The following is a 26,540-nucleotide window of genomic DNA, read 5'->3' as shown; positions in this document are numbered from 1 at the left end:
GACTTATGTTTCAGGGAATTTTTAACATGCCTAGTTCCCTTCTAATGAATTCAAACTGGTCTTCATTTAAGGCTTTTGTAAAAATGTCTGCTAGTTGATGTTTTGTGTCAATAAATTCAAGAGTAACATTATTATTAAGAACATGATCATGTATAAAATGATGCCTTTGTTGTTGTCTCCGAAGGTGACATAGCCTTCGTCTATGCTAGTGAGCTTGGAGAATTGGGATGGATCTCCGGTCATATGCCTTGAGCATCCACTATCAAGGTACCATCTCTTGCTCATAGCATGTGATGGTGTATGTTTCTATAAGAAGGAATAATTTTTAGGTACCCATTTACTTTTGGGTGCCTCAAAAATTAATCTACCTTGTTTATCATGTTGCATAGACTTGGTCATGGTTCCTTTAGGAACCCAAATCAACTTGTTCGGACTAATTTTCTTGAATGGACATTGATAAGTTTTATGTCCATATTTGCAACAAAAGTTGCAACTTCTTTGGTGTTGAACATGTAGGATAGGACCTTTAATGAAAGTGGTTGGATTTTGGTGAGAACTTCTCACAAATCCGATTCCACTTCCCTTAGGAATGTGACCCTTGTGTGCAAGGATCATATCTAATCCTTTGCTACCAACCTTAAACTTGTTTAAGGTTTCCTTAAGAAGCAAATTTTCATTTTTTATTGCTTCTAAGTGCTCACACTTAGAGCATGGAGGAGTTTGAAGACTATCAAACTTATCTTGTAGCAAAGCATGCTCTTTCTTTAAGATGCTTAACTTCTTGCTAACAGCTCTACATTCATCAAATAATTCATGAAAAGCGATAGATAGTTCTTTAAAAGATAACTCTTCATTAAATAAATCACATACCTCTTCTCCTAACGCCATTAGCGCGTAATGAGCAACTTGCTCGGTGTTGGACTCCTCTTCTTCGGATGCGCTTGAATCATCCCACGTTGCCTTGAACGCCTTCTTCTTCGATGTTCTCTTTTTGGCTTGAGGACAATCGTTCTTGTAGTGTCCCGGTTTTTTGCATTCATAGCAAATCACTTGGTCCTTCTTTTGTTCAAATTTGTTTTTAAATTTGTTCTTTCTTAAGTATTTCTTAAATTTTTGAGTCAAAAGTGCAATGTCATTATCACTGTCCTCATCACTTGATGTTCCTTTCAAGTGGTCTTCTTGTGATTTGAGTGCCATATCCTTCCTGTTCTTTGGAAGGGGGTTCTCGAGCTCGTCATGAGCTTGACATGTCATTTCGTAGGTCATTAGAGACCCAATGAGTTCTTCAAGAGGGAATGCTTTAAGGTCTTTGGCCTCTTGAATGGCCGTAACTTTTGGATCCCAACTTTTAGGGAGGGATCTTAAGATTTTAGTTACTAGTTCAAAGTTAGTAAAATCTTTACCAAGAGCTTTGAGTCCATTGATGACATCCGTAAACCGGGTGTACATGTCTCCGATGGACTCACTTGGTTTCATTCGGAAAAGTTCGTAAGAGTGCACAAGGATGTTGATTTTGGACTCTTTCACTCGGCTAGTGCCTTCATGAGTGACCTCAAGAGTTCTCCAAATATCAAAAGCCGAATCACACATTGAAACACGATTAAATTCGTTTTTGTCTAGTGCACAAAACAAGGCATTCATAGCCTTTGCATTTAAAGCAAAAACCTTCTTCTCCGATTCATCCCATTCGCTCATCGGAAGAGAAGATTTTTGAAATCCATTCTCGACAATAGACCAAAGCTCAAAGTCCATAGAAATGAGGAAGATTCTCATGCGAGTCTTCCAATATGTGTAATCCGACCCATTAAACAAAGGTGGTCGTGCAATAGAATGGCCCTCTTGCATGCCGGAGTAAGCCATCTCTCTTGGGTATTAAACCAAATATGAGAGATAACCTTGCTCTGATACCACTTGTTAGGATCGGAGCGGCACTAAGAGGGGGGGGGTGAATTAGTGCAGCGGATTAAAACAAGGGTTTTAGACAAATCTTTCGTACAATACGAAATCGTAATGGGGAAATGCTTGACAGTAAGAAGGAAATGCTTAAGAAATCGTATTCGCAAGATTGTGCAGTAAGAGTAATGAGGAACTAAAGCAGTAAGAAGATTTGCAGTAATGTAAATGACAATAATAAAAAGCAAACCAGGGATTACGCCGATTTTTAGAGTGGTTCGGTCAAATGACCTACTCCACTTGTGAGGCCCCTCTTCGATGAGGCTCCCACCTTCCACTAGCAAGTCTCTTGAAATGGAAGGGTAAACACCCCTCTTACAACCTTTTACAAGCAGCTCAACCTCTTACAAATTTTCAATAAGAAAGGAGGAGGAGAACTCTCTAGCAAATTGAAAACAAGACTTGCTAAGACTTTCTAAGACTTTTCTCTCAATCAAAATGCTTCTCAAAAGTTGTTCTCTCAGCTGAGATTAGAGGGGTATTTATAGGCCTCAAGAGGATTCAAATTTTGGGATTCAAAATTTGAATTCTCTTAGGGTTCCCGGTGCTGGAGGTGCCACCGCCCAGCCAGGCGGTGCCACCGCCTACAGTGTTTTCAGCCTAACTACAGTGTTTTCAGCCACTAGTTGGGCTTCAATCTTGGCTCTCTAGTTCGCTGGTTTAGCTTAATTTTTAGCCTAAACCAACTCTGACTTTGGGCCCAGTTGGCCCCTAACCAGGATATAGGATTATCTCTTAATCCTAATCCTAATTACAAGTGAACTACATAACAAAAAACACATCCTAAGCAAGCTTTCAACCGCGAACGTCGAGTCTTGTTCCGGCGAGCTTTCCGACGAACTTCTTCCGACGGACTCCCTGCAAGCTCCCAATCTTTGTGATGACTTTAACGAGTAGCCGAGCCTTCTCGGTGATCTCCGCGAGCCTCCGACGACTTCTTCGGCGAACTTCCGACACGTTCCCGATTTCTTCTCGGATGGTTCCGGCAGCATCTCCGATGATTCTTCGGTCTCTTAAACGTCCATCGAGCTCGACTCCGGTATCCTTGCTTTATGTTTTCTGGTTATCGTAGTTAATCCTGCACACACAAGCAAAAAAACTCTATTCCGATATAGACAATTATTATAAAGCGAATTGACATTTTGTTGCCCGGCACGTCATTGGTTGGCGCTTCGTCCGATTCTTCGGCGCATCGTCCTCTCTTGTGGCTTGTTGCCCAATCGGCGGTTGACCTCCGCAACGCCGATATCCTTGGCGCAATTCCGCTCTTGGCCCGATGCCCGACGTCCGAAGCCTTCTGCCATCCAATATCCTAACGTGATCTCCTCCGGCGCAACGTCAATTCCTCCTGCCTTAATTGTCTAATCCTGATCGAGTAGACCTGCATCACTCAAAATGCAGTTAAACATAAACATAATTATCAATTGGTTTCATCATCAAAATACGAGATTCAATAGAACAGTTCGTGGCAATGCGATACACACGACATAGTCCCGTGAGGGACTAGATCATATGGAGGTATGATCGGGAGCTACTAGAAGCTCTACTTCGGTGAACAACACGATGGCAAGAAGGGCTATGGATTCAAGGAGTGAAGGCCATGGTACCGTAAAGGTAGGTCTTCCGTGCGTGCATCGAATTTTGCATCGGATGAAAGCCTTGGTCATCAGCATATGGGAGCTGTGTTCCACCAAGGGAAAATTTCGAATGCAAGTACCAATGAGTCCCATGGGAGGGACTTGATCATGTAGAGGTATGATCGAAGCAGCTGGAGAGTTGGACTGCTCCAGAACCCATATTCACTTAAGAAAGCCCGACAAGTTAGAGGACAAGGTCGAGTAAGCGAACGTTGCTACCAAGAGAGATAAGGAGAACAGAATCGGTGCAAATCTTATAACGTGATAGCAGAGGCCATGCATGAGAGTTGTAGTCTGTCTTTCCATCAACCAAAGGGAGCTGCTTGAAGAACACAGAGGTGTTGAAGCAGGGGGTCGAAAAAGGTGAGGAAGCGACGACGAGTCCAAAGAGACTTAGCTAACCAAAATCAAGCATAAGTTAGAATGGAGGTGGACTCGAAGGAGTACCACAGAGATATATCTACTGATTGTGAAGAAAAGAGATACAGATGCGAGGCGATGGATAGTAGGGCCATGGGCATGGCAGCGCTATGGTATCGTAGAGGCGGGACTTCCGCGAAAGTCATTGATCCCTTGCTCTCATAGAGGGAGAGCACTTAGTCATGAAAGGGGCTAGGAGGCGGAGCATGCAGAGGAAACTCCAAGTATCGAGACAAGGCTGAAGGGTAGAGGCCAAAGAACTTCGTAAGACCGGTGTCAACGAGCTTCTCATCAAGATAGCCGAAAATGAAGGACTTCAGGTCATGCAAGAGTGCACGACCAAGGAACGAAGCAGGCAGTACATGGTGTTGTACCTTTGCTACTCAGTAGAGTAGGCAACCGGGTTGATGAAGAAGACGGTACAATCCCAGAGGCGTCTAAAACTACTAGAGGCTTACTCCAAATTGGGGTGAAAACTTTCTGTATTCCAGAAGTTTGATGGCATTGAGAAGGTGAATCATAGTAACTAACTCAACACAAGGAGTGTAAACACTTCAAGTGCTTCAGAAGTGTGAGCAAAGAGCAGGCAAAGGCCAGTAACCAGCTCGATGCATGGAATACAACCTCGAGAAGGCGGGCGAAGTCAAGTAACCTTTGCCTTCTCAACTCTTAAGTTAATGGGCGAAACCGAGTACCCTAATTCTCTTATCTATCTAGCATAGGAGCTCTGCACAGGTTCAAAGACCCTTCGAAGATAATAAAATAGTTGTCAAATTCTCACCAACGGTGATCAGTGCTATTGAGAGTAGATTATCCGCTTCATTTCCCAACGAAATGTCAATCGAAAGCGGAAGTAATGCGAATCTACTTGTAAGTGACAACTAAGTGAAAGAAGAGTCAATGGGCAAATTTTATGGAGGAATGACCCAAAACTTCAAAAGTTTACGAGGTGATGCTCGTTAAAGCTCCAACAAGCATCCACCTAGTTTAAGTAGCATGAGGCATTTGAGAGACTGGCGCATAGTAAAGATGATCTTTTCCTTCATCTGGAGGATCCGCAAGAACCAATAGGGATCAACACAACTCAGCCAACCCCACACTAGAGTCAAAGTCATTGGCGAGTTAAAGCAGCATGGCGGATCAAAGGTTCGACTACTCAAAAACAACAGCGGAGAGCAGTTGGGAGCCAAGAGACGCATTGCAGCTAGAGCAAAAGATTGAAAAATCAGCAAAGGTGAGGAGTTGTAGTGTTGGCAAAGGCTTCGACGAGAACGTTGAAGGAATAAGTGGGGGAGAATGTCACGGACAAACTTCTAAACAGGATGTTTGATGTAATGCTTATGTATGTCCGTGTCTTTTGGTATGTTCATGTTTTGCACAGCATGTAGAGGGATAGTCGAAGACTTAATAGTCTCATTTTAGTTGGGTTGGTGGCCGCTTTAGGCTTGTAAATAAAGGTTGTGTCATATGGACACTTATGAGAGATTTTTGGTTTATAATGGACTATTTTGACCCTTTGTCGTGCAACTGTTCAGAGCTTATAAAGTCTGTTTGTAATTTGCATTGTCTATAAAGTGTTTTCGAAAATGTTTGCTTGTGGATCTCGAGTGAGGCATTTTTTCTAACCTATTTTCTCTTTTGTGAGTCCAAAGGGACCATGGGAGGCTTTGGGGAAGCTGACCTTTGCGGACGGACATGCAATGCCGCACGACTTAAGCAAAACCAACTAAATCCGTGATATAATGTTGCTACCATTAATGTGTCACTCATTATCTTAAGATTCTTGCGTAGTCTCATAGCAAAGTAAAGTGATATAAAATAATACGTAGAACCAAAATATATAAGTACAGAATTAGCCATACCATAGAGTATGATTATACCCTTAATGATAGATCCTGAGGCTTCAGCATCTTGATAGATCAATGTATAGACCCCCGCTTGACCTCCCTCTCTAAGTCTTGTCGATTACTATTCAGATATTTGATGTAGAGCTCGACGTTGATATTGCTTTTGTAAATAGTCCTTTGACATGTGCCTTGGTTGTTGATAAGAAAAGCATACATGTTGTCCCATGAGGCATGAGATAGAAATATGATCAATCTTTTTACATAAATAGCATCTAATGAGAACTTAGTTACTAGGAGCTCCTACTTATTGATGCCTTAACTATCTATTCTTTTTTTTTTAGGGTCCAGAATGTAATCTCCCATACGCAATAGTGAAGCACCAAAATATCACTTTTGATCTTTTGCTTATTGTAATTCATTATCCAATTTCTTTACCATTGGAGCTCAATTTAGCACTTCAAACATTTATTAGTAAAATTAATAAAGCAACGGACTTTCTAATTGATCGACGAAATCCCCTCTCAAAGTGACAAGCCTTTTGATTTTTATTAAACATAATATGTGGAGAGAACTAAGCCAACTTAGTGAAATAATGATCTTATTCCATCACAGGCCTACTTCCTTGGTATATACTAAAGAACTCTTATTTTTTTTCAAAATGAATTGAATAAAAAAAAACTACTTATAGAATGCATCCTAAAACTTCTCTCAAGTCACTATTATTAAGATAGTAAAGACAATAAGAGGGGGGTGAATTAATGCTTTCGAAATAAAGTTTCGATTTGAAATTTTTGATTGATAAAACTCATATCGAAATTTGTTTAACTAAAAATATGAGTAAGGGTAGTAAGTAAGTAATAATAAGGAAAGTAAGAAGAGGATGTAAATCAATTTATAATGGTTCAATCGTCTTGACCTACGTCTACTCCCGATTCCTCTTACCTTAAGGTCATTTTGCACATTTTCAACATGCAAAGATAAACTACCCTTGAGGTCTTTTACAAATGACCTCACACCAACTTAGTATAATATCTAAACTCAATGAGAAAGAGACTCAACACTTTTCAAGAGAATTTATAATACTTTTATGCTCAAGAATTTCTACTCCATTAAGAAAACATGATTTCCACCCTGTGGAGCTCCATCTCACTCCTCTTGATGCTTAAAATAACCTCTAATAGCATTGAGGACTCCATGCATATTATTCGAAGTGTTAACAAGTGTTGGGGCATGAGGTGCATTCTACGGTATCGAAAACGCTGGCACATAATTAGTGACAAGTGTATGTGAGGACTGAAATTACTCTATGATGCATGGAACTTTCAAGTTTCGGTTTACTCGAATACCTCTCCAAATGTGTATGTCAATAGTATTGCGACCACGAGCACCTAGAGCGACAACAACAATGTTCTCTTGAATTGACTTTATTACTCCTATAATAGATCGACGACAATCATTAGTCAAAATCAATCAAGTGACTCAAATACCTACAAACCTTAGATAATACTCTGATACCATAAAAAGATGTCATATCCTTTTTTTTTTTTAATATTATAATACCTTTTCACAGGTACAACCAGAGTTAAATAAATAAATATCACTTTGTTCACAACTCGTAAACATTTATTATACTTCATTTATTAAAAATATTTATTGAATAATATAGTGATGTTAACTCTAAGAAACATCCAAGTGGCTCTACCTAGTGATAAAGGAAAGCATACTCTTTATTATAATTCGATCTACTGCTAGTGGGAAGCTACTTTGAAAATTAAAAAAAAAAAAATTACGCTAAGTTGGAACCCTTATAAGTTAATTGAAAATGAATACTTGATTAAAAATCAATCATCCCATAGGTATATATCGAATACTTGAATGAGCCTCCCCTAACAATAGATGAAGAGGCTTTATCCTACGAGATGAGTTTGTGTTCTCCCAACAACGAATGGAGACAAACCCATATTACACTTCCAATAACGGATGGAGTGGTATCCCTTACCCGCCAAAGTATGAACATTTTCTTCTCAATAGCGAATGTAGGAACTGTCTAGCCGCCATATTTGACAGCCTGCTAATCCTCAAAGGGAATCGCCCTACCTTCCCTCGGTAAGAAAATAACATATCTCATATTGGTTATGTTTATATCGAGATAAAATAACACATTAAAATATTTCTTTCAAATATTATTAATGTTAAATAATACCAATTAGCCCTCAAATGACTCAAACCATAATTTAATCAGTCTAATTGAACTTGATTTAACTAGAACCTAGCGAAACCAATCTCTAATCCTCATTCAACTGGTATGAAACCACTGGTACAATTTAAACTATATTATGTTCAATTTAGGTTAAATAAACTTTGAATATACTCGATTGGGCTAATATATATACTGGTCATATGCATTGTACATGACTATGCATGCACCACACTAGGTTGAGTCAGCTCATATCCTAGTCATGTGTGTCACACATGATTACCCATGTTGAGTTGGGCTAAGTTAGCCTACGAACTACGGCTTGACCAATGGGATGTGCTTGGTTTGTCAGCTGAGCCTCCTAGCTTATGAGCTATTTCAACTCAAATGTTATCCAATCTCATTAATTTTGAATTATGACAACATATATTCGTTAATAATAATATATTTAAAAAATAAAAAATAAATTAAAAAATAAATTATAATAATATAATAATAAATATATTTAAAAATATAATATAATAAAAATAATATTTTTTTAATTTAAATATAAAAATCAAATATTATACGATGATATGAATAATTTTAACATAATCTAATCAAATAATAAAATTTAAAATCTTAAAAGGGATTAAAGAATATATTTAAAACTTCAGATAACATATTTTACTCTGATAAAATTTTTAATATTTAAAATTAAAAAAAATATAAATAATTTTTTTAATTTAAAAGAATTAAAATAAAATTTTTATTTTTGAAGAAAGATAAGGAAATCTATCTCTCTTGGTGTGGAAGGCTTGAAGATGAGCTCTCTTTTGAAGGAAAATTCTTTTAATTTAATATTTATTTAATATTATATTTATTTAACATATTAACAAATATAATTTTATTTTATTTGGAATATTTATAATTAGTTCCTAAATTATAATGGTAAATAAGGAAAAAAATTAATATTTTTAAATTATAATGACAAGTATGGAAAGAAAAATTAATTAGATTTGATTACAGACTCTCTGTCACCCGTGAAACAATCAAACCCCACACGGTTGCGTCCAGCGAGAGGGCTGAGCACGCCGACAAAACTGCACCGTATCGGTGTCCTTGATCTTATCCAATCTGAGTACTACGCGATATAAGACACTGGCGAATCCCGATACAGCGAAGCTCGCAGCAGCGACCGAGGAGGAGTCGGAGCGGGGATGGGCGGTGCCGCGGGTCGACCTCCTCTTACCGGCCTTTTGCCGCTAACACTGTTGCTGCTGCTGCCGGCATTGCCGATGGAGACTGCCCACGAAACGCGCCTGCGCAGGCGCCCCGTAATCTTCAACTTCGGCGACTCCAACTCCGACACTGGGGGCCTCGCCGCCGGCCTCGGCTTACTCCTCGCGCAGCAGGAGGGTCGCGCCTTCTTCCACCGCCCCTCCGGCCGCCTCTGCGACGGTCGCCTCGTCATCGATTTCCTGTGTGAGTGACCCCCACCTCCCTCTGCCGTCTTCCGCTACCTTTTCGGCTCAATCAACGAGCAAGGTGAATGAATCGAATCGGTGCGCGTTGCCAGGCGAGAGCTTGCACTCCAGCTATCTGAGCCCGTACATGGAATCGCTGGGGTCGGACTTCAGGAACGGAGCCAACTTTGCGGTGATCGGCTCCTGTACGCGGCCACCCAATGTGCCCTTCTCCTTGGCCGTCCAAGTGCAGCAGTTCCTCCGTTTCAAGTTGCGATCTTTGGAGCTCGTCGCTCAAGGTTTCATCTTGTTCGTCAACCTGCGTTCGTGATCCAACTGTGTGACGATGCGTGTACTCATTAGCCATCGGTGAATGTCACAGGTGCAAAGGGCCTCACTGATGCAGAGGGATTCCAGAATGCGTTGTATGCTATCGACATAGGGCAGAACGATCTGGCAGCAGCCTTCTCTGCAAATTTAACCTACGCTAAGGTTATCCGCAAAATTCCATCCGTCATCCATGAGATAAAGAAAGCTATCAAGGCAAGTCTTGGGTATCGCAAATCTTTGAAGCACTATAAATCTGATTCTTTGTGGTATGTGCTGCACTAGTTTCTCAACAACAATTCCTAAGATGCACTAATTTTCATAAAGGAATTGTTCATGTCCATGTCAAGTGCATTGACTTATGTTCACCTTTATCTTTGCCAGTTCCTGAACATAGATTTCAACAAAAATGTTTGGTTGATGCTACATTTCATGTCCATAGTCTGTTCTTGTGGATCTACTCATGTGGGTAATGACAGCTATGTTTCCTCATGTCCATTGAGACAGTGCAATCTTCATGTTCTTGAATGCAGAATTTGTATGATAATGGAGGAAAAAACTTTTGGGTACACAACACTGGCCCCTTAGGATGTTTACCTCAAAAGCTTGCTCTGCCACGCAAAAATGACAGCCGTCTTGATCCATATGGATGTCTGATTCCCTTCAACAATGCTGCCAAGGAATTCAATGCCCAATTGAGTGCACTTTGTGATGAACTGAATTCAAAGTTGAAGAATGCCACCATTGTTTATACCGATATCTATTCTATCAAATATGACCTCATTGCTAATTTCACCAAATACGGTAAGTGATCTATCGTCATAGTTCATATTTCTTTCAAAATTTCAACAGTATCAAATATGAGAATTGGAAGATAAGAGACGAATATTAAAGATGATAACATGAGAGGAAGTAAATTGGAATTTTTCTTGTAAATTCTAAAGCTTATCCATCTTTTGATGCACTTGATGGTATACAAGAACAGATGATCTTACCATGTTAATCTTGATATGACAGTATAAATTGCTCTTATTGACAAATTCTGCAACTATGCATTGCCTCTCTTTTGCAGGGTTTGAGACTGCATTGATGGCATGTTGCGGCTATGGTGGACCTCCATACAACTTCAATCAGACAATGGAGTGTGGTTCTTTCGGCTCCCAAGTTTGCCCTCTTGGTTCCAAGTATATTAGTTGGGATGGAGTTCATTACACAGAGGCTGCCAATGCCATAGTGGCTTCCAAAATACTCACAACGAAGTATTCAAAACCCAATCTTGCCTTTGATTACTTCTGCACTGCTTGATTTTGTATGCTTTAGATTTACTTGTTAAGCTTGAGTGGATCGCTAGTAGTTCAAATTTATGTTGCCAGGAACAACAATTACTATAGCCTACATTCCTCGAGGGAAAGAAACCAAATCAAAATAGATGACATTTCCTTGCATCTTTGCTGTCTAGAGAGTTGAGGTTGTAGTTCACTCTCATTGTTTATCGTCAAAAAGAACCATTTTTGGTTGCTCATCTGGCACAAAAACTGTATCTTTAATGAATGACATGCACTCACTATTGTTTCAAACATTACATGGTTCGTCTTGAAACGTATACTTAATGGTGCATTTCAAATCCTGTGCATCACAATTTTCCACTATTTAATTGTCTGTAAACAGTCAAGGATCACCTTTTTCTTCCCATCTGCACCATCAATTCCTGGGAGTACTAAATCATCATGCATCGCCTTATGAGGTTTGCTGCAGTTTTAACAAAAAGCTGGAAGAATAGGAAATCCACTCGATTTGTTCTTGGAGACACATGATGATGCACTGATCCTATCTATATAAGATAATACTGAATTTGTATTCTTCTGGTTTTATACTCTGTTTCTCTTGTATTTTTCTTGATAGTTCTTTGCTCTAAGATTATCCTGTTGTGAACTTATGTTGTTCATTTGTTCCCCAAGTCTCCTTACAAATCACATCCTTAGAACCACGTACTAGTGTGATGAAATCATAAAAGAATGTAACTTATCGAACTCACGTTGCCAAAAGAACCAGACACCGAAATCTACTGCCAGAAGCCAATGAACAAAGGACAAAGTATCAGGTAAAAGAAAGGGACATGAAGTCTTACTGATTTCAAATTCCTTTGGAAAGCAAAAGTTGCTCCTCATTCTTCCTTCCAACATGTCCCTGAAGATGGAGTGAAACAGGAAAGATATGTCAAAGGTGTTGCTGCAGAACCAACGGCAAATGCATCTGTCGTGTATTTACCTCCTACTAGTAGTGTTTGCAAACAGGTTAAAAAGTTGTTATCCAAAAGAGTAAGTGCATTATGCAATCACTAACTGACGGCAAGAACTTTTGGATATAACAATAACAACACCAACAAGCCAGCAGTGCCCCAACCATTTGGGATCAACTATACATCTTTTACCATCATTCAGCAGATGCAAAATAATATTCTTCGTCAAACTAAGTTATTTAGATCTGTATTCTTTACTTAATAGTTTCTAGTAAAATCTTCATAGATCTTTAATCTCCTCACATCAATAACATTTGTGTAACATCACTTTAAGTATCCTTAGCACATATCTATATCATCTTGAGTAATTATTCCTCTTTCTATGGATACACCCAACTTGATGTTGTATGCACAAAGAAATGGGACTGAAAGTGCAATGAATGACAGACCAGACATTGGAGTCTCAGATTATAAATTGATTCAAAGAAAAAGATTAAGATGTTCTTAAAGGTATATCTGATGTATGGGGGATCAAAAACATAGGGTCACAGGAATTACTTCAAATTTCCAGTGGCACCAACACTGTTTGAAAAAATAACCCTCCCAAAAATCAGAGATACAAGGACTAAGCACCAAACGTGCTTTTACAGCAAACTAATTGAACAAGACAGCATGAGGCCAATAAGACAGCGCAGCTAGTTCAAAATTGGTCACTGATTTATTACATATATTATCAGGGAAATCATTTGGAACCAGCGAACTTATGACCTGTCATCTTTTCTGCCTCATAGAGCATGTGATTGATGAGGCCCCTAGCAGCGCTGCGAAGTTATTGTCATTCACAATGTTAAGTGATGAATCAAAGTCCTGAACATAAAAGAGAAGAACAGCCAAAAGCTCGTGTAGCTAGCTTACTCATCCTTCAGCTTCTGTATTTTTTCAGGATCAGTTTCGTGCATGTGTTTCCTAAATTGCTGCCTCACCATTCCAACAACAAGCTTAGTGTTGTGTTGCTGCAAGAAAGCATCAGGTAATCTGAAACCCTCGATATAGCTAACTTCGGTACAACAACATCAAAAACTTCAAATAATCTGAGGATCAGCATATACACAACATTTACGGAAGGCCTTTCAAACGAAATGCACTAATAATTTGACACCCTGATAGTCCCATGATGGAAATGGGATTGGAAATAAGGCATGATTGTACATAGAGCTAGATCAGTCTAACTCATCCACTTGGCATAACATTTTCCGTCATGTGGTTTACACCTATCAAGTTGACAGGTCAATTACCATCAGATTGGATCATGATAGGTGATGTCTGTGCAATAATTTATATCAAAGCAAAACTCAATATTAGATATGATGATGGGTCAACTAGGAAAAGACTACTCATAACATAACATAGAGCCGCAACAAGGTTGACCTCACATACTACAGTATGATTTTGAGCTATGTATTGGCATGCATCTTGATGAACATGACAAGCCTTAAATTGGGAAGAAGTTGTGACATCTTGATAAATTCCACTTTGAATGTAAAATCATTTACTTGGATTAAGTATTTTGGGGCCATGCAATTTTAAGCATATCAAGTTGACATCAGTTGTATTATCAATCAGATTATGATGATTAGTATCAAACATACTTAATACTAGACACTAGGACTTGCTTCTTGACTTCAGAGTATTTAGGATCTAGAAAGTGATGGAAAAAACCACCTAAAATCACAGACGCTGCAAATCTAAAGGTGTGCAACACATATCAGAACACCTAATGGACATGCCAGACACATATCTCTCAATGCAGAGTGCAAAGCACTATAACCAAACATGAGATCATTAATGTGAAGCACCATAATAAAACCTATTATAGCAGGTCTCCTTGACTCAAAACACATAGTACCTGGGAAGTGGTGAAATAAACCAATCTAGGAAGAATAGATGTGACAAATCTAAAGGCGTGACCATGTTGGACATATATCAGAACTCACAATGGCCATGCTAGATAACTGTCCTACAGCCTTGTGAACTAATAATACATATATGTATGCATATATAAGCACTATATTCATGCTCTGTTAATGCTGTGTCATTTCCTAAACTCGATGTGTCCGCTGGGTTGCATCATGTTGTGTCCAAGTCCAAGCTTCCCATGAACCAACAACATAACTTTTCCTGTAAGTGTGGCCCAGGATGCTGTCATCCATAGTGACACTCCCTCTTACCATATCAAGATGCACTAAACTTACGCTAGCTAAGTGGAGATGTTAGTTGGCAATTTTCTATCTTAAGCGAATAAAAAGATCAATATCACTAGGCAGTACAAGTAGACCTTAATAACCAAAAAAGTTCAACATGCCATGGCACTTTGAAAATGGGTAGTCTTACCATATGACTCATCCAGCCACAAATTCTAACTGCATTTCCACTTCCCGTGTCATCTTCATAATATATTATCATTTAATCTCTCCATACTTCAGCAATATCCCAGAACTTCCTTAGATTTGTTTTCATGTATGTAGCCCAAATTAACTAAAGCACTGGAATATCGAAATTTTTGTATCTCAAGTTAAGAGATAATCAATTAAAATCGACAAAGAGGGCACTCTTCACGCCAAAAAATTATGCTACACTGCTTTCATTGTTTCGTTAAACCCAACAGAAAATAAACTAATAATTTTTTTAACAATCAAGAACACATTAGGCAACCACACAAGCATAAAATAGATAAATTGTTATAGGAGAGGTGTATAGGTGATGCAGATGGGATTCAGGCATATACAATAGCAGAAAATCCTGCCACTACAAGACCTGATGTAGTTATAAAATTATAGCATGCCATAAGCATCTGATCCGACAAGAAAGAAAGGGCGCAAGATTTACCTAAATGGGTGGATTAAAGACAGATAGCGGAACACAGAATCAAGCATATAAAACAGTAACAAAGTTCTTGGTCACAAAAACACAATGAGAGGGTTAACACACACCTGATGGCCAATATATTTCGCCCTCCGCAGGCATTCTCGATACAACTAAAATCAATCAGAAGAACAAATTTTAAGGAATCGAAGAATGTAGCGAACCGTGCAAACGAGAAGTACGGTAGTGTCATTACCCTGATCACGTTGTCAGCAAGCTCGGGAGGCAGTGCAGTCTGAATCGACGGCATCGCCTTTTCTCTGGAGCCTTGCAATCACACACTAAGAGAGATCAACAGACAGTCGGCTGAAATCAAACAGACTCCGAGCAAGAGGCGAGCGAAACCCTAATCTACGTAAATGACCCATTGTACAACTGAACCACTACGATTTGATCGTAAAACCCTAAATTTGATCTGCTTTGGCGAAAACAAGACGGGATTGACTTGCCTTGAATGGTTTGGTGCGCAGTCGGCCAGCAAGCGCGAAGCGGCGGCGAGCGAGCGAGCGACCGAGCGAGAGAGAGAGGCGAAGGCGGTTTTGATGTTGGTCGAGTCGGGCGGGTCTTACTTCATGGGTTATATGGGCTATAGCCCATGATCTAAACCGTGCACGAACCAATAAAATATAAATATAAATATAAATATAAATGCTTGATTAAATATAATTCCCTGAGTATTTTCTGAAGATTATTCTGAGAATTAGACTCAAATGAACCAAAGGAGATAACAATATCGGTTCAAAAACAAAAGATGTCAGTTCATCTTAACAACATACACGTGATAAGTTCAACGCAATGCAGTTTTTACTGTATGTTGTCTCTTCCATTCTCGAACATTGTGTGGGCAACAAGAGAGTCTTCACAGCATTGACTCATGGCCACATGGTCAACACATCTGAAGAGCATTCAATAATTGAATTTGACTGAGCTGTCATCACATCTCGATCGCTCATGGTAGCTCGAACAAGGCGTTCTCAGCAACCCAAGACCGGGTTCTCCTGCAGCGACTGTGGCTGCCCCTCCTGCAAGCAGGACATGGGAGGAATGGTGAGCGTTTGCATGATCCCGTACGCGTTCCAGCAGAATGGGTCGTCCACCAGCACCCCCTCGTAGGGCAGGAGCTCCACGTCGGACAAGGTGATGTTGGTGCAGGCGACGGCGTCGCTGCAGGCGAAGTGTATCGGCGGGCTCCGCACGTCGTACGTCCCCTTGATGTTGGCGTAGGCGACGTCGGTCACCCACACCGCGGACGTCTGGTTCAGGCACTGCTTCGTCAGGCAGTAGTACTGGTCGATGATGATGCAGTTCCTCACGTTCTCCATGTAGATGTTGTCGAAGCTGATGCCGGACACCGATCCCGTCCCCCCCTGCCATGTCTTGATCCGCACCCCATTGTCCGAGTTCTTAATCCAAGCGTTCCTCACCGTAATGTTCGACACGCATGCCTGGGAATTGTGCACGCCGAGGCTCCCGATGCTGCGACACACCTGCGTTAGATTCAGCGATCACGAAATCATAAGCGTTACTCCGGTAGCAGAAAGCTTTGAACCTGATGCCATGGCTTGGCCCGCAAGTAACATTGGCTATGTCGACGTTGGAACAGCCCGGACCGATGGAGATGCAGTCGTCGCCTACGGGCATCATGAAACAGTAGGATTAGTGCTTCTGGAAGAGAAGGGGGCGGGGTTGGGACGGGGCGAGTGGAGTCGAGACCATTGCTTATCACGGAATTGTAGATGGCGACGGACTTGGTGTTCTCGATATGGATGCCGTCGGTGTTGGGACTCAGAGCAGGGGACCTGATGGAGAGGTCCTCGATGTGTACCCCTTCGCAGCCGTCGAACTTGACATGGAACTGAGGGCTGTTCTCGACGCGCAGGCCTCTCACGGTCAGATTGTAGCTCATGAAGAACCGGATTAACTGGAGAAACCGGGAGGACGATGAGATGAGACAAGCTGAATAGAAGAACATGTCTCGAGTTTCTGAATCGAGTGCTTACCGCAGGGCTGTCGCAAGGTCCGGGCAATGTGCTTCCTTTGGGTCCCTGAAATGGAATTAGATCCACAGATTTAGCTCATTTCCTTTGAATACACTAAGATAGATTGTGGACGACGTACTCGGTGAGGTTTGCAGGGGAGATTCCACCATTCCTCGCCGTTCCCTTCGATGGTGCCTTCTCCCTTCAGAGTCATGCCATCGACTCTATAGAAGACTAGCCACTGCTTCTTGCTGTCCGATGCCGGCCAGCAGTCGGGTCCGTCTGGGGGCATCAGCACTCCATCAATCTACACAGCAGAGCACCGCTATAAGAACCAATCCCATCTAAGAAGAACAACGACAGAGGCCGAGGTGAGTTCCTCTGAGCTCACTTGGAGAACGAAGCCAGGCTTGCATGGGCCCAAGAAAATGGTGGAGGTGATCATGAACACACCATCCGATGGCACGAGGAGCACACTAGACTCCGCCGCACACGCGGCCTTCCATGCAGCCCGGAAGGCTTGGGTGTCGTCGCTGGATCCGTCCCCAAGTGCTCCGAACGATCTCACGTCGAAGACACATGGTTCTGAGCTCGAATTATCGCTGCCGTCGTTGCTACTGCCTGGTGGTTCGGCAGGGGCGGTCTCTGGTGGCACAGAGATCTGGTTCCCCCCATGGTCCTTGTGACTGTTCTTGTGCTTGTGGTAATGTGACCTTCCATCAGAGTTCGGAAGGCCTAGAAGAAGAACTGCGACTGTGATCGACATGGACAATGATAGATGACCAATTGCCATAGAGATGAAAGAAGGGGAGATGAGAGAGAAGGCTACTTTAGTTTGAGCTGAACGAGAGGAAGAAGAAGGGGAAGAGGATTGCAGTTGGCGTCCATTGATCGAATCAGTTGGAGGTGGAGTGTGTTACTTATGATGGGAGGTGCACATGAACGCCAAGGCTACTTCACATAAGACACTGCCATGTGGTGTTCTCTTATTTATCATGGCATCATTGTCTGGTACTCTTTTACTTTCCTCACATGAATCTAAACACATTCTCTCTCTCTCTCTCTCTCTCTCTCTCTCTCTCTCTCTCTCTCTCTCTGTGATCCTTTGTTTGGCTTCCAACGAAGCAAACAAAACCAAGGTCGGCAAGTGTTAGTAAAGGAGATGAGAACGATGCCTTAACATATAGGCAAAGGGTCCTGCTTGGTGGATCTATGAACTGTTCTGAACATTTGTGGAGAATGATGAGAAGATTCTAGAGCTTTGTAGCCCTTCTTCTCTTCTTCCTAGCAGCCACTGAACAGAAATTTTATGGAGCTGAGAGAGAAATCGTTGCAGGGATGAGAAGTTCAACACACACTTGAGAAGTAACAGTGGCTGCAGGTCACCAATTCAAACCTAGTCAGAAGTACATCGTTCACTTGTCTCAAGGTTAGAGCTGTCATTTGAACAAACGGAACAGAAGAAAGGAAATCAAAGAAAGAAAGAAAGAACAAAGAAAAGAAGGATTCAAGGCAGAAAGGCCGGCGGTGGTGTAGGCAGAGAGCTCGTGACTTTGCCTTGTACTTTAGCTTTTTGTGGCTGAGAAAGAAGAGAGAGAGAGAGCCGTAGCAGGAGACAACAGAAGTTAGCATTCACGGGCTGCAGCATCTCAAGACTCCCCATGGAGGAGAGAGTGGTTGAAGCCTACTTAATTAGCCTCCCCTAACGTGCCTCATCAAACAAAACACTCCTAACAAGTATACGTAAACCATGATCAGTCGCCTGACAAGGCCATTGCTCCTCCTTCCTTCCTTCCTTCTTCTTCTTCTTCTGCTGTGGTACAACCGAGCTCGAATAGATGATCGATGTGTATCACTATCAACAGTTGCATTTCGAAGACGGTGGGTTGCAGACCATGTCGAGGAGCGTCACGGGCACTGCAGAGATCTGAATGATGCTGCAGCGTCTAATGCATGGTTGAAGGTTGCTCATCGGATCTAATGGGGGGATGCGTCGTCTCCTCCTGCTTCCTGTCTTTTGTGGCACTCGCGCTCCTCCCAATAAATTCTCGTCCATGATGCTTCACACAAGCTGATCTCACAGAGTGCCTTTTGGTTCACGAGATCAAGTGAAGGCACGTCATACATGGCCCCGAGATGACGGACAGGCAAAAGGACAGCAGAGGGGCGCAAGAACAGTGTGGTTGGGATGTGGAATCATGGATTGATTGATGTCGGCAATCCTACGTCTCAGATCATCAGAGATTCCATGACTCTTCTTTCCTAGTCCAGTCGGCACCGTTCTTGGCGATTCACACAAACTCCATTAAGTGATGTGAAGATCCAAAAGATAAGTTTATGACAGAAAGAACATTATGATTATTTAAGAAAAAAAAAAAGACTTATGAACAACTATACTTCTTACAAATTCTTACTTTCAACCGCAAACTAATTATGTAATAATTAAATATCTTGCTAGAGTACGATCAATCATAAATCAATGTCTTCTTTCAAAGGCGTAAGATCATCTAAGGAACCTTCATGGCAACCTCGAGGGTTGATTGATGCAGCTTCGATGTATCGGAGATGGTTTGCGAGGTTCTAATGTTGGGCCAAGATGGATTTCGATTTCTTTGACGGGTTTCTGCATAGAGACTAGTGTCAATGAGAATTTCTCGACTCAACTTCTCTAATACTTAAGTTAGCTCTTTTATAATTGTGTAGAGTATGAAGGATTTTTAAGAGAGCTCCGACCCTTGGGCAAACGTCAGAGGTTGACTTTTATATTTGTCCCATCGAGGGGGCCATATATAACCATCATAACACCCTCCTTTTGACGTTTTGTCCACATGGGCAATAAGCCATAATAGCTTCCTACAGGTTGGTGTCCACGGAGGCTGATCGAGAGGGAACAAGCCTGAACAATCATTCGAGGACCACTGTCTATAGACCGTGTACGATTGTCCATGGGGGTTAACATATTGTTATTGCCCATATATTATTGTCGAGTGGGGGAGTGATTCGACTCTTATCCTCCACGTCGGTGCCTCGGTGGCAACAGTTAGCGAGCTAGTCTAGTTGACAGAATGTTTCCTATCACTGAAAAAAAAAAATAGTGATACATCTATCCGGATGTGTCATTTAATATTCATAACAACTCGAATATATAAAAATAATTTTTTGAATATAACGATCGGATCAAATCATCGGAACTGATCCGATATACAAAACAAAATCCTTCAGTAAAAAGGCATAAGGCATCGGAACTGATACGATATCAAGCATTAAATTGCAAATGAGAAGTTAAAATATAAAAAAGAATAATATTAGATTATATGTTTTCAAACATGTAATTACTCTTGCAACAATGGTTTCACTATGCCATGCCGAACAACCCGATCAAATTGGTCAAAGTGATCCACTAAATCGTCAGGAGCTCTGCCCAATGTGGCCCGGGCTCGAACACTGAGAGTCACGTGGTGGATCGACATCACGTGCTCTCTTACCACCTGGAGATCTGCTCACTCTTAACGGTGGATGTAAGCGGAGTATCCAAATCCAACGGCTGTCAATGGCAACGCAGCACGAAAACGAGGCGCCTCGGGCGGGATACACTATCTTCTCCCAAGACAGGATCCTCTCTAATTAACAAACAGCAAACGCTAATCTGACGGCCTCCGGGAGCTCTTGAAACTGTCTTTGACTGCCACGTCTGTATTGGATACTTTTATTTAAAAGCATAATTGGAGAGGATCGAATACCTCACCATTCCCAACGGCCTCGGGCCCCCCTAAGCAACGCACAGCAATAAAACGAGGGGCAAATCCAACGGCCCTTCTCCTTTCTCAACACAACATTGACGGTGGATGCTTTAGCTCGCATAAGAGTCTGAATAGTAATTATGCGGCCGCGATCAAGACCCGTCCTCTTTGACGAAGGGAGTTAGGTGGGCGTGTCTATCACCGTCCGTTGAGCTAACTAACACCTTCCTTCGAAGATAACGCCCACCTACCAACTTCAACGATCCCCACCGTCCGTTCACACCCATCGATCGATACATATGGCCGCTCCGGTTGGCGCGTTTGCTTCGGGGTCGAACTATCTCCTGTTGGGTTGGAGGAGGTGGAGATGGCTAGGAAGAAGATCCGGGAGTACGATTCCAAGCGCCTCCTTAAGGAGCACCTCAAGCGGCTCGCCGGCACCGATCTCCAGATCCGCTCCGCGCAGGTGCCCTTTTATTCCAATCTCAATCGCCCACATTCGCTGGCTTTTCCAATCTCTCAATGTCCACGCCGTTAGAGTTTTCAGATAGTCCGTCTTCGCGTTTGTTTTGTCTTCGGCGATCGATTCGTGGGATTTCTTTGCAGTCGATTATGTTTGGATCGATATGATGGTTTGAGCTTATGTATTTCGATTTCTTTTGACGAGATTGTCATGTACCGCTGGAGATTACATTGGATTCCTTGGAGCAAATGTTGGATATTCGTTACTTGTGACTGTGGAGTTAAAACAGGTGACAGAATCGACGGACTTCAATGAGTTAGTCAACAAAGAACCATGGATTTCGTCCACGAAATTGGTCGTGAAGCCCGACATGCTGTTTGGGAAGCGTGGGAAGAGCGGTCTGGTGGCTCTCAACTTGGATCTGGCTCAGGCCGCGCAGTTTGTGAAGGAACGTCTGGGAACGGAGGTGATCTATGGTTTTTCTTTTGTCATTGTTTAACGAGCCACTTCGTGAGGGGATCAATAATGTATTCTCGTTGCTAAAAGGTTGAGATGGGAGGGTGCAAGGCTCCGATTACCACATTCATAATTGAGCCATTCATTCCCCATGATCAAGAGTACTACCTCTCGATCGTTTCCGAGAGGCTTGGTTGCACCATTAGCTTCTCCGAGTGTGGTGGCATTGAAATCGAGGAGAACTGGGACAAGGTTAAGACGGTTTACCTTCCCACGGAGAAGTCGATGGCATCCGAGGCATGTGCTCCGTTGATCGTAACCCTTCCCTTGGAGGTGAATTACACTGACTCAAAGAAGTAATCATTATTTTATCTGATTGGATTGATGAATTTGCAGCAAATGCCAACAGTCATCCAAATTTCAAACGCATGAGTTGTACGATCTTCGCCAATAGATATCACTTTAAGACAAATTCTGCTTGAAATTTGCACCACTGGCTAGCCATATGTTCAAGACATATACTTTAATATCCTTCTTGCACTAATTCTGTCAGGTTCGAGGGAAAATAGGGGACTTCATAAAGGGAGTTCTCACTGTGTTCCAAGGTATGCTAGGAGATTAGAGTAAATATGCCTGAAGATGTTCGCATGAAATTTCTATGTTCTTGTTCCAAAACTATCTGTAATACATGCCAATGAAGTGGATTGTGGTATATAATAAATTTTCCCTGTTGAGCAGTTATTTGAATAGATTTTTCTTTTTGTGATTTTCTTACCTTTGCGTCTCTGTTAAGACATTTGATTGATTAGTGCATTATTCCACAATTAATAGGTATTAGGTTCGAGTTCATGTGTGAGCATCAAGTATGCTGTAATGGAAATATCTTTATATATATATATATATATATATATATATAAACTTTGTTACCTTTGCCAAAAGATATATAATTTTTGATTCACCCCCTCTTATTGTTCTTGGCATCCTGATATCTATAATTAATCAAGTTCTCTGCACCTCCTGCAGACTTGGATTTCAGTTTCATAGAAATGAACCCATTCACTTTGGTAAATGGTGAACCATACCCACTGGATATGCGAGGAGAACTGGATGACACAGCTGCTTTCAAAAACTTCAAGAAGTATGTTGTCAGTGTTTGATTTCAAGATTGTATTATGAAAGACTCTGACTTGTATGTGCACTTCTCTTTTTAATTTGCTGTTGAATTTGACACACAATGTAGGTGGGGTAGCATAGAATTTCCACTTCCCTTTGGTAGAGTCCTGAGCTCCACAGAAAAATTTGTTCATGAACTTGATGAAAAGGTAACAACATTGACCATACTGTTTTTCATTTCTATTTAGTTGATCTGATAAATTTGTACAGGGTTAAGGGTAACAAAATAAAAAAGGAGATTTCAAATACCCCTGTAATTGGAATATACTTGTACTCAGTTTGTCATATATAGGGCACACTTATCCCTGCTCCTTTTTGTTTTGGTCAAGATGCAGGGATAACTTCTCTCATTTAGTTAATAAAAATAGTAATGGCAAGACACTCTTGTCAAGCTATTCAGTAACTTTTGGCCCTTGAATGTGATTTGACTTTAGTCATATTCTGCACGGTGCTATAATTTTCTTATCTACTGATAGCTTTTACCTTCTATCATATAATTGGAAGTTAAAAGAAAGAACATTTTAGTCCAAGAGGCAATGCTTTCAACTAAATCCAAGGTGTGAAAAACAACATTTTGGTAAACAATAGATTTCCATTTTGAGGTGTTCAGTTCATGTAGAAATTGATTTTTTCAAGAGACTTCCTTCTTTAAGATGTAAAACCTAGAACTTGAACACATTTCGACCATTGTAGTTTTGCAATATCTATTTATTCATTTTTGACATGAAAAATATATTTCTTCATCCAATTGCTTTCTTGTTACTTTGAGATGCTTCTGCATGCGCATGCTGTTATCAATATCTCAAGCGGTTGTTACTCACTGAACCCTTCTAGCAGCGCCTTGGGCATTTTGGTGGTATCTAGCAATAATTATCAGAGAAAGCTAGCAGGGTCAGTGCAGCATGCCACATTTGTTCTCTATATTTGAAATCTTACTCTAATTTCTTTAGAAAGATTCCTCAAAATTTTTACTATGCTAAATGTTGCATAGTATAATAATAGATCACCTTTTATTTTAACTTCTTTCTAAATCCACAAATCTGTTTGTTCTAACAAACAGTCAATTTTATATCTCAGGGTGCTAATTGTGTTGCTTCTTTGATCTGTCTTGAATATGATTATGATCTTAAGCTACATTGTTACAGACTAGTGCCTCCCTGAAGTTCACTGTTTTAAACCCCAAAGGACGCATATGGACAATGGTGGCTGGTGGTGGTGCTAGTGTCATTTATGCTGATACAGTTAGCTCTGTTTTATCCCTCAACATTTTGCAAAAAAACATTATGCAGCACTTCAAACATTATAAAACCTACATGGTATTTATGTAGCTGCTGGCTATGCTAGACTTATAGCTTCAAATTTAAATGATCTGTTTGTTAGGTTGGAGATTTAGGTTATGCATCTGAACTTGGAAACTACGCGGAATACAGTGGTGCTCCAAATGAGGAGGAGGTCCTTAAGTATGCTCGAGTCGTCCTTGATGTATGAATTGGATGATCTTTTATTTTTTCATTGTTCATCTACGTCTCTTCCTCATGTTCATGTCCATCATTGATATTGGAAATGGTTCTTTTCTTCTGTCAGTGTGCAACTGCAGATCCTGATGGTCGTAAGAGAGCTCTTCTCATTGGAGGGGGTATAGCAAACTTTACTGATGTTGCTGCCACATTCAATGGTATCATCAAGGCCCTGAAAGAGAAGGTCAGTTCACCGAATTAAGTTCAGTTTCTTATGTTCTGCTGCAACATGTAATCTGCTTCTTTCATATTTAACGACAGGAGTCAAAGCTAAAGGCTGCAAGGATGCACATTTATGTTAGAAGAGGTGGTCCAAACTATCAAACTGGCCTGGCCAAAATGAGGAAACTGGGTGAGGAACTTGGCATTCCTCTCGAGGTAACTCTAAATGATTTCACTTTTATCGGGTTGGACATTACATAAACTTTAGCCTGTTGCTTAGCCGAAGATGCTCGACTCTATTGCAGGTTTATGGGCCAGAGGCCACAATGACCGGAATTTGCAAGCAAGCTATCGATTGTGTCATGTCTGCTGCATGACTAACTCGCGTTTTTGTTTTAAGCAATATCAAGCTCGACCATAATTGATTTCTTGTAGGTGCCGATTGTGTTGGTTCGAACATTTGATAAGTTAATGCGCATTTGAGAAAACATCAATTTTCTTATTGCTTTGATATCCATGTCTGAAAGTGGAAGGCTCGTGAGATGCATCAATACCGTCGGTGGTAAGTTTGTGTGCAAGTGGAACCCTAAAAGTTTCAGGTGACAACTTTTGGTGTTTGGCTAACCGTTCCCGGAAGCTTTTGTATCCTCTGTTGTTACTGCTTTCATCGAGTATATAGCATTAGTCTATTTGGGATGAACAAAAGGAGATCGTAAAGCTTAGTGGAAGATCGTTGAGACTTGCTCATATTCTATTCTTGATGAGGTGGACACGAAACTTGATCACGGCACCTGGTTCTCGAACCTTTTCGATCTTTTTATCGTGGAGGAATTAAGCATTATTTGGTGCTGAATGTGACACAGGTTCCTGTCAGCCCAGACATGCTTTGGTTAAAGTTTCAACTACATTCCCCGACAACAGCTACTGAGCATGTGAATCTATCATTGCTGCAGGGGGAGAAAGAAATCTTCATCAATTTTGGAATCCAGCACGCGTTAAGGAAGGTAACAATTCACAAGGTACGGTAGAGTCTTTGTTTATTTTAAACCTTTTTTTTTTGTACCAATTAGATCTTGCCAAAATAGTTTAATAATATTTACCACGGTAGCGATATGATCCTGTTTTCTCTCTCTTTCATAATATTAATATTATCTTTTCACTCGAATGTCAAAAGGATTTTATTTGGCAAAATGTCATCATAAGTCTTGTAAAAACCTCTTGATAACGATTTTTATAGTTTATAAATAATTTATTTACAGAATTCTAATTAATATGCAAAGACAAGTGCACCTGCATAGAAAATTAAGAGTGCTATGGTCACACGCACACACACACACATATTTTGTACGCACGCTGGATTCTCCCAGCTGTAATCCCCATTCCTTTAATCTATTTGTTAAAACGCATGTTTCTTGGGATGGAAGTTGGAACTCCGAATCCCCCAGGACAGATACTGATGGCAACAAGCAACAGCTCAAACAAGAGCCTAAGCCACGTTGGAGCTCATGTGAGCACGTCGTCACTGAACCAATTACTTGGAAGTGCTTGCAGTGTCATCCAGCAACAACGCAATGCACACAACCACCGCTGACATGACAAAGGGCCAGTGACGGCACACGAACATACACAATTCTTTCTTTGTAATCGGATGATGATGACGACTCAATAATTCACCCTTTGCAGTATTATATTCTAATGGCCTAAATATGGCTAATTTTTTACTCTGATGTTGAAGTGAGCAAGTCGTGGCCTCCATCGAACCCACGATTCGGCATGTTTGATGGATGATTGCAGAATGCGTATGTACATGGAAGCCACTAAACACCAGTTTATTTCATCTTTAGGTAATCGAATCTATCTGGTTCCCAAAGATTTCAGATAGAAAAATAGATACCCAATCGGATTCTAGTTTCATTCAAAAGATTCGCAATTCCTAATTAAGCTTATATTAATCGTAAATTAGGAAAGACTCGTACTTGATGAAATAATGTCATTAAATCTGATCAACTCGGGAGAGATTTCAACTATCAAAGCTTACTGCCTCCTCAGTTATTAAACTAATT

The 26,540-nt window shown here is 41.0% G+C and overlaps 4 protein-coding genes across 7 annotated transcripts; 2 read left to right on the top strand and 2 right to left on the bottom strand.

Moving 5' to 3' along the window:
• Positions 1–9,200: 9,200 nt before the first annotated feature.
• LOC135587144 (GDSL esterase/lipase LIP-4-like) lies at positions 9,201–11,429 on the top strand. The gene is made up of 5 exons (XM_065078185.1): positions 9,201–9,518; positions 9,613–9,798; positions 9,882–10,042; positions 10,360–10,630; positions 10,899–11,429. The coding sequence occupies exons 1-5, from the start codon at positions 9,254–9,256 to the stop codon at positions 11,129–11,131; spliced, it is 1,116 nt and encodes a 371-aa protein (XP_064934257.1). The 5' UTR covers positions 9,201–9,253; the 3' UTR covers positions 11,132–11,429.
• Positions 11,430–12,497: 1,068 nt separating this feature from the next.
• Positions 12,498–15,584, bottom strand: LOC135582100 (uncharacterized). 4 transcript variants are annotated; one of them, XM_065078186.1, is made up of 5 exons: positions 15,437–15,584; positions 15,184–15,254; positions 15,056–15,100; positions 12,981–13,078; positions 12,498–12,886 (listed from the first exon to the last, which is right to left on the bottom strand). In XM_065078186.1, the coding sequence occupies exons 2-5, from the start codon at positions 15,235–15,237 to the stop codon at positions 12,808–12,810; spliced, it is 276 nt and encodes a 91-aa protein (XP_064934258.1). In that variant the 5' UTR covers positions 15,238–15,254; positions 15,437–15,584; the 3' UTR covers positions 12,498–12,807. The 4 variants fall into 4 exon arrangements, with proteins under 4 accessions (XP_064934258.1, XP_064934259.1, XP_064934260.1 ...); XM_065078187.1 differs by having other exon boundaries at positions 15,184–15,247; positions 15,437–15,563; XM_065078188.1 differs by having other exon boundaries at positions 15,184–15,268; positions 15,437–15,543.
• Positions 15,585–15,766: 182 nt separating this feature from the next.
• Positions 15,767–17,880, bottom strand: LOC135587143 (polygalacturonase At1g48100-like). Its single transcript, XM_065078184.1, has 6 exons — positions 17,358–17,880; positions 17,106–17,273; positions 16,988–17,032; positions 16,701–16,908; positions 16,537–16,618; positions 15,767–16,463 (listed from the first exon to the last, which is right to left on the bottom strand). Exons 1-6 carry the CDS (start codon positions 17,757–17,759, stop codon positions 15,962–15,964), a joined length of 1,407 nt encoding a protein of 468 aa, XP_064934256.1. The 5' UTR covers positions 17,760–17,880; the 3' UTR covers positions 15,767–15,961.
• A 3,149-nt stretch (positions 17,881–21,029) lies between these two features.
• On the top strand, positions 21,030–24,979 carry LOC103993707 (ATP-citrate synthase alpha chain protein 2). Its single transcript, XM_009413878.3, has 11 exons — positions 21,030–21,172; positions 21,459–21,635; positions 21,716–21,958; positions 22,179–22,230; positions 22,649–22,763; positions 22,866–22,947; positions 23,944–24,039; positions 24,179–24,280; positions 24,383–24,499; positions 24,577–24,693; positions 24,783–24,979. The coding sequence occupies exons 1-11, from the start codon at positions 21,074–21,076 to the stop codon at positions 24,852–24,854; spliced, it is 1,272 nt and encodes a 423-aa protein (XP_009412153.1). The 5' UTR covers positions 21,030–21,073; the 3' UTR covers positions 24,855–24,979.
• Positions 24,980–26,540: the final 1,561 nt, after the last annotated feature.

The sequence above is a fragment of the Musa acuminata genome, chromosome BXJ1-8 (assembly GCF_036884655.1).
Source record: "Musa acuminata AAA Group cultivar baxijiao chromosome BXJ1-8, Cavendish_Baxijiao_AAA, whole genome shotgun sequence".
Lineage (NCBI taxonomy): Eukaryota > Viridiplantae > Streptophyta > Magnoliopsida > Zingiberales > Musaceae > Musa > Musa acuminata.
Note: the sequence above shows the minus strand (reverse complement) of the source record. Positions and strands in the feature narration are given on the sequence as shown.

Excerpts from the sequence above, each read along its gene's own strand:
- LOC135582100 (XM_065078186.1), bottom strand. The coding sequence starts at position 15,237 with ATGCCGTCGATTCAGACTGCACTGCCTCCCGAGCTTGCTGACAACGTG. Across the intron at positions 15,101-15,183 it reads TTGCTGACAACGTGATCAGG|TTGTATCGAGAATGCCTGCG; the intron begins GTAATGACACTA and ends GATTGATTTTAG. Across the intron at positions 13,079-15,055 it reads CGAAATATATTGGCCATCAG|CAACACAACACTAAGCTTGT; the intron begins GTGTGTGTTAAC and ends GCTTTCTTGCAG.
- LOC135587143 (XM_065078184.1), bottom strand. The coding sequence starts at position 17,759 with ATGGCAATTGGTCATCTATCATTGTCCATGTCGATCACAGTCGCAGTT. Across the intron at positions 17,033-17,105 it reads TCCCCTGCAAACCTCACCGA|GGACCCAAAGGAAGCACATT; the intron begins GTACGTCGTCCA and ends ATTCCATTTCAG. Across the intron at positions 16,619-16,700 it reads CAATTCCGTGATAAGCAATG|GCGACGACTGCATCTCCATC; the intron begins GTCTCGACTCCA and ends TGATGCCCGTAG.
- LOC135587144 (XM_065078185.1), top strand. The coding sequence starts at position 9,254 with ATGGGCGGTGCCGCGGGTCGACCTCCTCTTACCGGCCTTTTGCCGCTA. Across the intron at positions 9,519-9,612 it reads CCTCGTCATCGATTTCCTGT|GCGAGAGCTTGCACTCCAGC; the intron begins GTGAGTGACCCC and ends GCGCGTTGCCAG. Across the intron at positions 9,799-9,881 it reads TTTGGAGCTCGTCGCTCAAG|GTGCAAAGGGCCTCACTGAT; the intron begins GTTTCATCTTGT and ends TGAATGTCACAG.
- LOC103993707 (XM_009413878.3), top strand. The coding sequence starts at position 21,074 with ATGGCTAGGAAGAAGATCCGGGAGTACGATTCCAAGCGCCTCCTTAAG. Across the intron at positions 21,959-22,178 it reads TCGTAACCCTTCCCTTGGAG|GTTCGAGGGAAAATAGGGGA; the intron begins GTGAATTACACT and ends TAATTCTGTCAG. Across the intron at positions 24,694-24,782 it reads AACTTGGCATTCCTCTCGAG|GTTTATGGGCCAGAGGCCAC; the intron begins GTAACTCTAAAT and ends ACTCTATTGCAG.